Below are 12,940 nucleotides of genomic sequence, written 5' to 3'. Positions count from 1 at the left end.
CCTTATACTACTTGTAGGGATTCAGAATGCCTCGAAAGACAGGGCCCTCCCGGCATGCAAACTTCCAGGAGAAAACTGTAGCATTCAAGCTAAAGGAGAACCGTCCTGTTGTCAGAGAGAAAAAAACTCCTTGGGTGCCTCCGAACCCAACATCTCCACCAGCCTCTCCAAAAAGGTACAGTAGTAACCAGTGGAAAATTATAAGTGACCTCATTCACTGCTTACAAAAATAGGAGAAAGCCCAAAAGCTAATACACTGTACAATATTATTGTTGGATCTACCAACATTTATGCAATTTTAAGGGTCTGCACAACTGAATACAAATTTAATGGATTGTTTAGGTTTGCTCTCATATTTTATAGGTTTGCTACATTTATTGGAGATTGTACAATATCTGTGAAATCAGATTGTAGTGTGTATGGACACGCTGAGAGTTTGCTTTCTCAGCTCATTGGATAACTTGTCCTCCTGCTAGAGTCAGAAAAGGGAATCCGATAATGGAATATTAAACGTATGCTAATTGGTACCAAATGTGGATGTTACTTCCTTTTGCAAGCAATTTTATATGTTGTGTTTTTTCATAGTTAAAGTGATTGTAAAGGAAAATCTTTTTTTAAAAATAAAAAACATTTCAAATATTACTTAGAGCACAAGTGTCCCAAAAGAAACCCTTAGCTGACAGACAATATGTCAATGGTCCCTGGCGGGTTTCCAATGCAATGATGTCAATCCAAGAGTCCAGTGCTTTAGGCATCAAACTTCAAGTTCCCAGCAGGTAAGTAAATTCCAAAATTTCCAATCTCCCAGACTCTTACCAGGTCCGTTGACCCAGGCATAAAAAGTTGGGTCCAATAAAACCTTTTTCTCCAACCCTTCTGTGTATCCTCTATTATGCTTCTTATATCCTCTGTGTGTTCCCTAAAAATAAAAACTCCTATTGTGTGATACCTTCAATATCTATTTTTCAAATAAAATACAGTATATTAATGTGCTCACATGTGCAAGTGTTCAGCAAATGTGTAAAAATCACCAGTGATTCACGAGTGATTCTTCTCTTTGACCTAAATGACAAACAAAAGCACAAACTTTAAAGCATATCTCAAAATAAATTCTTCCAATTCCAAATCCACCTCTTGGCAGTATCTCCCCAGAAAAGGAAAATATATAATCATACATTCAAAGTAAACATAAATCAAATATCCCTTTTAAGTGTGCTCATATTCAACTGTGCTCATATTAGTGCCAATTAAGTAATCCACTTCAAACAACTACAATGCGGCTTCCCCCATGTGCCAAACACCTTACCCGAGTAACCCCTATAGCATAGGGTTGGGTGATGTCGCTTAAAACTCCAATCCTTATGAACCAGATCTTTCTGGCAATAACATATTCAACTCCCCAAGCGTAACAAAAGGCATAACGACATAACATAATGAAGGATGTCCCATGATGTATAAGCTGATGGATTTTGTAGAAATCTTCACTGCAGGACTGCCCTGTCCTCTTCCTGCTGCTGAACCTCCAGACCCCTGTGACTGAACAGTTTCAGTCAGACTTGATGTGTTGGAGAAAATGGCTTTATTTGACCTAACTTTTTATGTTTGGAAAAATTACCTGTTGGGAAGTTGAAATTGGATGCCTAAAGTGCTGGACCCATTGGATTGACATAAATAACCAACATGTTTTACTTATCTGCTCTGAACAATGGAATAGCCCAGAGCAGGCCTGAACCTCCTCTTCTTGGGTCTCCTGGCGGCATTCTTGGCTCCTCCTTTTCTTGGTGTGCCACAATAGGAAGCCATTTCCTATTGTAGCACACCTGTGGGCTCGATCTTGAGCTGTGCTGTCTGCATCCCTAGACACAGACAGGGCTGGCTCGGCTCCCTGGTCACAGGATTTGACTGATAGCAGCAGAAATCAATGTCTCCTGCTGTCTCAGGGATTGAAGACAGAGCCACCGTAGACGGGCACAGAGCTGGATCAAATGAGTAGCTGGGTAAGGTTTGGGGGGGCTGGGGATTGCGGGATTGATACTGATACCTAAACATTTTTAACTTAACCACTTCCCCTCCAGAGGATTTACTCCCCTTCCTGACAAGGCCATTTTTTGCGATACGGCGCTGCATTATTTTAATTGACAATTGCGCGGTCATGCAACGCTACACCCAAATGAAATTTATGCCACTTTTTCCCCCACAAACGGAGCTTTCTTTTGGTGATATTTGATCACCTGTGTGGTTTTTTTTTTTTTTGTGCTATAAACAAAAAAAGACCAGAAATTTTGAAAAAAAACAATATTTTTTACTTTTTGCTATAAAACATATCTAGTAAAAAAAATATCAAATTTCGTCATAAATTTAGGCCAAAATGTATTCTGCTACATGTCTTTGCTAAAAAAATTTTTTTTTATTGGTTTATGTGAACGTTATAGCGTCTAAAAATGGCGGTACATATACTGTTTTTTTTTTTTTTTGTATACTAGTAATGGTGGCGATCAGAGACTTACAGCGGAACTGCGGCAGGCTGTTTTACTCTTTTGTCTGTGTGCGTTTTATTGTCTAAACATGCTGCTTTGTATTGCTCTGCTATAGGGGAGAGATCTGTATTGTTTACATACAGACCTCTCCTCTGTCACTGTTCCTCGGGAATCGCTGGGTGCTGGCGGGGATCTCCGTCTGGGACCCAATGATCGACAGCTCTAGCTGCCTAGGGTGGCGTTCTTGCCCCCTTCCCAGAAATACAAAATCATGTGAATATATACGTGATTTTGCACAGCCCTGCTGCCCTCTTTAGGGCGGTCAGAAAGCATTTAAAGTGATTGTAAATCCTCACCTTGTAAAACAACTCATTCTGTTGCATGAATTTATGACAGAGTGGCAATTGTGTGCATGTGACAACAATATCATAAATTCTCCACAAATGTGGCTTGAATGGGAGGGTTGCAAGAAAAAAAGGCCAAGTACAGTCACAGCTGAGCTTTGCCAAGACGCATCTTGAAGATTCTGAGGCCACATGGTAAAAAGGTGTCCAGGGCAGATGAGACTAAAATTGAATGATTTGGCCTCAACACTAAACAATATGTCTAGCACAGGGGTGGGCAACTGTGGCCCTCCAGCTGTTGTAGAACTAAAAGTCCCACGAGGCATTGCAAAACTGACAGTTACAAGCATGACTCCCAAAGGCAGAGGCATGATGGGACTTGTAGTTCACCAACAGCTGGAGGGCCACAGTTGCCCACCCCTGGTCTAGCAGAAATCCAATGCAGCTCATCTTCCAAATAACACCATTCCTACAGGAAAGCATGGAGGTGGTAATATCCTGTTATGTGGGTATTTCTGTGCAACAGGGACTGGAGCACTTGTCAGGATAGAAGGAAAAATAGATGGGACAAAATACCATCAAATTCTTGAAGAAAAGTGGTCAATGGGAAGAAGGTTTCCCTTCCAACATGACAATGACCCAAATCACACAGCAAAATTGACCACACCGTGGTTGAAGGAGAAAAAGGCGAATGTCCTTGCATGGCCTAGTCAGAGCCCAGGTTTAAACCCCATTGAAAATCTGTGTAATGACTTGAAGTCCACAAATGATCACCATCTAATTTAACTGAACTTGAGCAGTTCTGCAAAGCAGAGTGGGCATATATTGCAAAGTCTAGATGTGCAAAGTTACTAGAGACAGATCCCAACAGACTAAAGGCTGGATCTAAAGCAAAAGGTGGTTCAAAAAAATCCTGACACAAGGGGGTAATCCTTCTTTCCAACTTGGTGATTCTGTTTTTGATTTTTTTTTTTTTTAACTTTTTTCTGACATGTTAGTGCAACTTTTAAAATCCAAATGAAAGATAGAACACCAAGTACTGTAAGTAAAACTGGATAAAACAAAAACTGTGTCTGTTTATTTCAAGCTGCTATACCCACTGTAAAAAATATTATAAATACCTTTTTTGTGATCACAATCTCTGTCCTCAGCTGTATAAGACCTGGGAGAGGAGAAGCAGCATTACACTGATCTTCCCAGTGAATGGTGGCGTGTCAGGACCAGTCTGATCATTGATGGAGAGCAGGCTGAGTTTCCAGCTTAGCTAGACAACTGACCACAGTGTGTTCTCCTGCTTGTGTGGTCCATTTTTATTAGGAACGCACTGGCAGGAACATCAGTAATTTCACTCAAGGGAACCAATACAAATTGAAGAGGATACTTTTTCGTACAAGATGGTACAGCAGGCACATATCAGGAATATGAAATGTTGAGTGTACATATTTGTTGATGCAGGGAATGCATTAAGGTAAAAAATGTTTAGGCTTTACAGCCACTTTAAGCCCTTAGACACAAATCAGACCTCTGTAAGTTGCTGTCTAGTTGAGGAGGAAATACACTCTAATAACCTAGACTGGGGTCAAGAACCAGTAGGTCATGCTCTACCAGTAGATCTCGGCCCGGTGACTGGTAGATCATGGTCAGCTTGCTGACTCACCATCTCAGATCATTAAACAGAATGCAATGCAGAGGGACTACTTGTAAAGTTGGAGCTGTAGTAGGGAGCAAGAGCCGCATAAGTTAATGTCTCTGTAGTGCTGGCTCCTACGCCCTGACAAGGTTGGTGGGTGTAGCACCTGCTAAGCATGACCCATTCAAGTGAATGAGGCCGCTCTGCAAGAGTGTGCAACCTTGTGCAGTACAGCAAACCAGGTTAAACAGGCAGAGGTTTGTTGCTTTCTTACCACGTGCTTTAACCCCTTGGATCCCACAGAATCATGCAGTTGTGGGGCACTTGCAGAGTGGCCCCATTTACTTGAATGGGACTCGACTGACAGGCAGTAGCACCCACCAAAAGCAGGGGTTTAATTCCTGCTGCAGAAAATGTATACCTTTGGCTGCTGCCTCAGTAGCTAAAGGGGGTAGGGATTGGGGGAGCTGTAAAACCATGACTGAACCGCAGGGTTTCACCACCCCCCCAACTTTACATGTGAATGAACCCTAACAGTGCTGCTGCGGATGCAACTAAGGGCTCATTCACAGGTGCAACAAACACCGCTGCTTCTCTGCAAACTGATCCAAATATGTTTGACAGGTAGTGAGAAGGTAATATGTTGCCTCCTCACTACCTGATTTAAACCTATAATTGCTGTGCACGCGATTGTGACACGGCAATTAGAGGTTGAAATAAGGTGTGAGAAGTTGACACTGGCTGACACTGTGCCCAATGATCCTTGACTTCTCCTGTGTTGTTCAGGTAGAGGTCCACCTCTTTAAGGTTGCCTACCCATGATCTAGAGTATAATCAAAGCTAATAATTTTACAAATGGTCTGCTTCCACTGCTGTCTGCCAATTATAGTTTATGACATTTATATTACTGTGCAAGTTTTTTTTTTTTTTTTTTTTTGGGGGGGGGGGGTTCCTTTTGAATAAAATCATTATATAAGTAATTTTACCTTTCATTTTATGCTGTCCAATTAGAGTCAACTGGAGCAGAGAACAGAAAAGCCTGCATGGCTCTCCATCATTATGTAATGAAATCGACCCACTGAAAGAGAAGGAAAATGAAAAGGAAGACCTCAAGACAAAAGATGCTTCAAGGTAATATATTGAACCACTTAAGGACCGTGATGTTAACATGGTACTAAAGGTTCCGCTTTATAACTATTTCCCGTCCAGTAACGTACCTCTACGTCCCTGGATTTTCGGTGTTTATACTGGATTGGTGCCTGCTGCTCTCTTGTAATAGCAATCGGATTGGCTTTCCAGCCACTAGATTGCTTATTACAAGCAGCGGGAGGGGACTCCTGCCACCTTCCGCTGTCCCACCAAGAGACCTGAGACACCAGCCAGCTTTGATCGGCTGTCCATTATAGTAAACTAGAAACTATGACCTGACATCACTTCTGGTTTGCTCGGAAGTAAACAGCACCATTTCGAAAAAATAAAAGCATAGAGAAACACATATCTTGGTGTTTTTGAATGCTTTTAAGTGCAGAGGAGGGATTTGAAGTCTTATAGAACCCAGATCTTTCCCTAAAGAGTTTCTGTCACATGCAGTGTAAAAATAAAAAAATACATTACTAATAATAATAATAAAAAAAAATTAAAGCACCCCCATCCTCCTGTGCTCGTGCTCAAAGGTTAATGTTCACATCGGTGCTACATGCACGCAAACAGCAATCGACCCACACGTGAGGTATAATCGCAAATGTCAGATCATGGGCAGCAATTCTACCACCAAACCTCTGTAAATCTAAAGTGGTAACCTGTAAAGGCTTTTTAATTGTCACCTATGGATAGTAACATTTACACTGTTTGTTGCCATTGCACAGGTATGTGTAATTTTAAAACGTGACATGTTTGGTATATATTTCCTTGGTGTAACATCATCTTTTATATTTTACAACAAAAAGGGCATTGTGCTTTTTTTTTTGTAATAAAATTAAAAAAGGTGCATTTTATCCCATTAATTGCGTTTGAAAAACTGCTGCGCAAATACTGTGTGACATAAAAAAATTTCAAAACCCACCAATTTATTCTCTAGGGCCTCTGCATTAAAAAAAATTATATAATGTTTGGGGGTTCTAAGTAATTTTCTTAAAAGAAAAAAAAAAAACGGATTGTTACATGTGAACAAAAGGTGCCAGAAATGGCCTGGACTGGAGGTAGTTAAGGAAAAACAAACATGTTATACTTACTTGGTGCTCCTGGCCCCACACCACTGTTGAGTGTCACCAGAGCAAGCTGCTTGCTCTGGAGACACTTGTGCATGCTTGCTCCCGAGCCACCTCTGTATGTGCATAAGATACACAGAGCATGGCTCAGCCCCACACCCTCCTCACTGGCTGTGATTGACAGCAGCAGTAGCCACTGAGGAAGGAGAGACTCGGGAGAGCCGCTGCTGTTGTGCACATCAGCTTGGGCAATTATTAGGGGGGCTGAGGGCAGAGCTGCACACAGAAGGTTTGTTACCTTCATGCATAGAATACATGATGGTAAAAAGCCTTCAGCCTTTAGAACCACTTCACTGGCCTTTTCTGTCCAAGCCATTTTTCAGTTTTCAGCACTGTGATACTTTCACAGTTACTCAGTCATCCAACATTGTACCCAAATTAATTTTTATAATTTTTTTTAGGGACAGCTTGCTTTTGGAGGTATGTAATAACCAGTATTTCTTTTTGGATTTTTTTTGCTATATAAAAGAAAAAAGGCAGAACATTAAAAAAAAAAAAAAAAAAACTTTGTTACCTTTTTGGTTTCTGTTCCTGAATTTATGACAAAATGTAATCTGCTACCTTTTGTAAAACAAAATATTTAGTCTACAGACTATGGAATACAGTATATGTTTGAAATGTAATAACCATGATTTTCTGACTGCCGACCTCCGTTCTTGAGGCCCAAAAATGCCAAAACAGTACCCACAAAATTATCTTTTTTTTTTTTTTTTTTCACAATTTTTGGGGAAAATGAAGACCATAAATAGATTTTGAAACAAAAATAAAGATATTTCTCACGCACAGCTTAGGGATACTTGCAGTTTCATGCTAAAACTCATTCTTTTACTCCTCCTGAGTATGGGGTACAAAGCACCTTCAGGCTTCAAAGGGGCATAATTTATGTATCTGATATCCTGACTGCCTAACTGACTTTCAGTTTTTTCACCAGGATTGTACTGCACTGTTGATGCATGCCAGCTGCAATTCAGTAGGATTTTCAGTGCTTGTTGACATAGTACACCTAACCTTTTTAGCAGGGACCCCTCCATCCTCTAAATCAGAGGTGTCTGGTAATGAATCGCTGCTTTCCTTAGATTCATACTCTGATTCCGAATCTGACTGCTGCTGTCATAAGATATACTCAGAGTTTGAAAGGCCTCACATTTTTAGCAGTGGCTGTACTGGTACCTAATGACACTGTTAATGATGCTAGATGGCGATCATGACATTGGTTCATTGGTTCTGTACCCTGCTTTGTGATCTGCCATGTCCAGTGGACACAGGAATAACAGAGTGTGCCCATACAAGCGCTAGATGATTTTAAAATGGCCTTCCACCCTTAGGAGGCATCTTTCTGGCCATTTTTAATACAATGGCCAGATGGCAAGTTGTAAAAGAGGAACTTAAAGTGAAACTTCACTCTCTCAATCAACAATGACTATTTTTAATCCTTATTTTTATATTTCTTCAGTTCTTCCAGGCTTCCTGCCTAGGCAAATGATTCATACATCCCAGCAGTCTTCAGAAGGGGAGGATTCTCAGCTCAGCCAATGCCTGAGCTAAGGGCATATGGATTCCAGGAAGTAAATGCTACAGCCGGAAATGCTAGGGGGTGTTTTTCAAAACTCTATTTTAGCAATATAAAGCATGGAGACATGGATAGATGGCTGAGTTTTCTTTTGAATATCAACAATGAACTAAATAGCATTTATGGTTTGTGGTGCTCAGATGCAGTACAGTTCCACTTGAACTCTGGAAGCTGAGCTAAAAGGACTAATCGCCATCATTACCCATGGTCACCCTGCAGCTGATCTTACTCATTTCTCATTTATGTCTTGTTAAGCACCGTGTTTTTATGTGAAGGCAGCCATCCTTGTAGAGGCAGGGTATTGCTTCTTCATGTCAGAGCTCCAAATCTCCTGAGTCCACCAGTCAGAGGCAGCAGTGCCTACGGTCCCAAACAGCAGATATACAGCTATGAGGCTGTACACTGCTATTTTTCAGTAGGAATTCCAGTTAAAAGGTACATTTTCATGTTCATTTCCACTTTGTGTGGAAGGGACACACCCTGTAATACACACCTTGCTGACAGAGAGATGATGGTTCATAGATATCATGGTCTTCTATCTAGAATTAGACCTTATTCTACTTTGAAAACCATCCATATTTGAGATACAAAGATATAATGTAAAGTATTTGAAGTCTGTCTGTATTTGTGAATGCACAAGCTTCTTAATAGAACAAAAAAATTGTATTTAGTAGCTGAAAGTCTGCTTATTATATATATTTGCTGGTTCTTCGAAGGATGGATTCAGAAATGGCAAAAAGGATGCAACAGCTTGATGATCTATACAGGAATCAAATAGCTAATTTTCAGGATCTGAGGTAAGAAGATAGAAAATGTAATACCTTAAGCTTGGCAGCAATGCTATAGCAGGGGTCTCCAAACTACCCAAACAAAGGGCCAGTTTACTGTCCTTCAGACTTGGGTGGGGGGGGGGGCAGAATGACCAGTGTGAATAGAAAATGCCCTGGGAGTAAACAGTCCCCCATCATTGTCATCAGTGGGAGGAATAGTGCCCCATCACTCTACTCAGTGGGAGGAATGGTGCCCCATTGTTGGTGTCAGTGGGGTGGAATAGTGCCTTGTATCAGTGGCAGGAATAGTACCTCAAGGGCCGGATAAAGGCAAGCAAAAGGGCCGCAGTTTGGAGACCACTTCTGTAAAGGAAACCGCTAAGAAAACAGGTGTTTATTTCTGTCCTGGACTCATGTTTTATCTCTTAGTAAAAGGTAGTTACTGGGATGAAGAGAGAGAGAGGGACCACTTACCAGGTACACAGCATTACAAACTTTCCAAAGGTTGAAGGGGATTCACCCCACTCCGTTTGGTCATCCATATAGGAAGTGAGGGGATATCTACTGTATATATTTATTATTGATGGAGCCCAGTGACCTGAATTAACCCTTGGCAGTTTTTATATCTTGGATTTTGCAAATCTGAGATCTCCCTGCGTTCTTTCAGTTTCTCCTGTTGCATTCTACAAATTAAAATGCATAAAAAAAAAACTGGGAAAGTGGAATGCAGACTAGAGAATTTGAACACTGAGATCTCGCCAACAGAATCCCTGAGAGATGTAAGATAAATGTTAGTTGTTTAAAAGCTAGCAGCTACTGAAATAATAGTTTTTTTTCACATGACTTATATTTATTTTTTATAAACACACACACACACACTCACACTCACACTCACACACACACTCACACTCACACACACACACACTCACACACTCACACACACTCACACACACACACACACACACACACACTCACACTCACACTCACACTCACACACACTCACACACACTCACACACACTCTTCACTGAGGAATATGGTATTGAATGTAGATTTTCCCTCTTAAAGCTAAACAAAGGGATTTTCCATGCCCTGAAAATAGTTCGAGTTTTGTAGTGCTTATAATTTGTGTTATTGGGTTAGAAGCTCATCTTGGACTTTCAGTATTTTGTTTCTAAATAAAAGATCTTTCCAATGGTTCAGGTTTATATAAAGATGAAGAATAGTGTTAGTGTATTGAATTATATTTTATTTTCTTAGTTGTAATATAGAATAAAAATATTTCTTATTTAATTTAGGTTTATTTGAAGTAACCTTCTAACATTTAAAAAAAAACACAAGAAAATCATAATGACACACAGGACTAGAGAACATCTTAGATACTAAAAACAGAATATTACGCAACCAGGTTACAGTGTCAGTTGCACGCAGTTGTGGGGTGGTGATTGATGCTGCTTTTCACGGGGTTAAACTAGGTGGTGAGGAGGCAACATATTGCCTCTTTACCACCTGGCAATTGCCTCTGAAAAGCAATCTGAGCATGGATTGATTTTCAGAGAAGCAGCAGTCCTTGCTGCTATTACAAGCAAGTCCTAAAAAGCAGTTCTGAAAGGACAGGAATAGGGAGTCGAGATTCACCACTTGCCATCCTGAGGATTTACCCCCCTTCCTGACCAGGCCTTTTTTTGCTATTCGTTTCAACTGGTAATTGCACGGTCATGCAATGCTGTACCCACACGAAATGTACGTCACACAAATAGAGCTTTCTTTTGGTGGTATTTGATCACCTGTGTGCTTTGTTTTTTTGTGCTGTAAACAAAAGAAGCCCAAAAACAAAAATAAAATATTTTTTACTTTCGGCTATGAAAAATATATAGTAAACTCAAAGTTAGTCATAAATTTAGGGCAAAATGTATTCTGCTACATGTTTTTGGTAAAAAAAAAAAAATCCCAATAAATGTATATTGATTGTTTTGTGTGAAAGTTATAGTGTCTACAAACTATGGTATAGATACTGCAATTTATGCCATTTTTTGTTATACAGCGCTGCACTAGTTTAACTGACAATTGCGCAGTCATGCAATACGGTACATAAATGATATTTATGTTCTTTTTTTTCACACACAAAGAGCTTTATTTCGGTGGTATTTGATCTCCTGTGCACTTTTTATTTTTCGTGCTACAATCAAAAAAAGACCGAAAATTTTTAAAAACAAATATTTTCTCATTTCTGTCATAATAAATATCCAAAAACTCAAATTTCATCATAAATTTAGACCAAAATGTATTCTGCTACATGTTTTTGGTTAAAAAAATTCCCAATAAGTGTATATTGATTGCTTTTTATGAAAGTTATAGTGTCTACAAGCAATGGTATAGATAATGGAGTTTACAGTTTTTACTTTCTGACTGCCTATCACATTCCTTGCTAAAATACCAGGACAGTACAAATACCCCTAAATGACCCCTTTTCGGAAAGTAGACACCCTAAGCTATCTGCTGAGAGGCATATTGAGTCCATGGAAGATTTTTCTTTTTTTTTTTTTTTTTTAAGGTGTTTTTTTTTTTTTTGTTTTTTTTTTATTATTATTTATACACTGTCCCTTTCATTTTATTTATTCGTTTATTTTATTTTATTCGTGCAAATATCCCCTATAACTTCAATGGGCATTGTCATATGTTCTTTTTGGGTTTTTTTTTTAAATCTGGGGTCTAATAGACTCTAGATTTCTCCTTTGCCCTTACATTATCTAATCTCACCAAGATCAGTGTGATCAGATGCTTTCCCAATTTAGAAATGGCTCGATTTATATCCTGCGAAACTGGAGTAATGAAATGCTTGTAGCTTACGATTTCTTAGAGTATAGAGATGATTGGCACCACTCTGGTCTCCAATCAGCTCTATGGTCAGCTTGAAGAAACTCCGGCTGCATTCTCAGGTTCCCCAGATGGCACGGGACTGCCCGAGAAGGCCATGGAAGGCAGCAGGGGAGGGGGGCATTTTCTCCCGCTGCTCGTAAAAGCAATCCTGCAGCTAATTAGCCAATAGGATTGCTTTTACATGAAAGCTGATCGCTGGCTGAAAAAAATTTATACCAGGATGATGCCTGCAACTGCAAGCATCATCCTGGTATAACCACTCAAAGTCAAGTGATGTACCAGTACGTCGCTTGTCCTTGTTGGGTATATATGCTATGTTCTTTTTTTTTTTTTTTTTCATGTGGGCTGAATGAAAAAAAAAAGAGATGAAATCTCTGTCAGAAAAAGTGTGTGGTATACCCAGAATATACCGCCCTTCATCCACCCACTTCTAATGTGCCAAAAAATATGATAAAATATATATGCCGAAGCATAGGGGCCATCCACCCACTGGCCACCCCAGGCCCCCATGCTTCGGCATATATGCTCTTTTTTTAACTGTGGATGAAAAAGCTCATCCAACAGCGCTGCCCACACTGACTTGTGTATATTCTGAGAGTAAGACCCTGTTGCTGTCAGAGTAAACAAGTTGGTGCTCCAGCTGAATGACATCCTCGTTACTCAAGCAGGCTTTTTCCCCCTTTCTAAGACGGGTATTTATAAGCCGTTGGGGGAAGCCCCAGCGATTAGGTCTCACGGTGCCACATGTGCCAATTCCAAGATTGTACAAATGTTTAAATAGTGGCACGCTTGAATAAAATTTGTCCACTTATAAGTGGTACCCCATATAGAAAAAGGATGACACCAAATCCTAAACTATCTTGCCACTGCTCCCCATGTAGTCTGGGCATCCAGGGGGCTCCACGTGACTATATTTTCCCTCGTAAATCCGAAACTTATATGTATAGCCTGTTGCCCTCTCACAGGTCTTCTACATCTTGACCCCATATCTGGCATGCTTGCTG

At 40.1% G+C, this 12,940-nt stretch overlaps 1 protein-coding gene across 2 annotated transcripts in view; it reads left to right on the top strand.

Annotated features, from left to right (window-relative positions):
* The window catches only part of KIAA0753 (KIAA0753 ortholog), a 56,358-nt gene that overhangs the window by 30,263 nt on the left and 13,155 nt on the right, over positions 1-12,940 (top strand). For both annotated transcript variants that reach the window (XM_089683790.1, XM_089683792.1), the window contains exons 9-11: positions 18-175; positions 5,463-5,582; positions 9,005-9,085. In XM_089683790.1, the coding sequence (XP_089539916.1) occupies positions 18-175; positions 5,463-5,582; positions 9,005-9,085 (359 nt within the window). The remainder of the gene's footprint in view (positions 1-17; positions 176-5,462; positions 5,583-9,004; positions 9,086-12,940) is intronic.

The sequence above is a fragment of the Staurois parvus genome, unplaced genomic scaffold (assembly GCF_062004578.1).
Source record: "Staurois parvus isolate SC_StPar_1 unplaced genomic scaffold, SC_StPar_1.0 ptg000321l, whole genome shotgun sequence".
NCBI classification, from domain to species: domain Eukaryota; kingdom Metazoa; phylum Chordata; class Amphibia; order Anura; family Ranidae; genus Staurois; species Staurois parvus.
The sequence above is the reverse complement of the archived record's forward strand: the minus strand, read 5'-3'. Positions and strand labels throughout refer to the sequence as shown.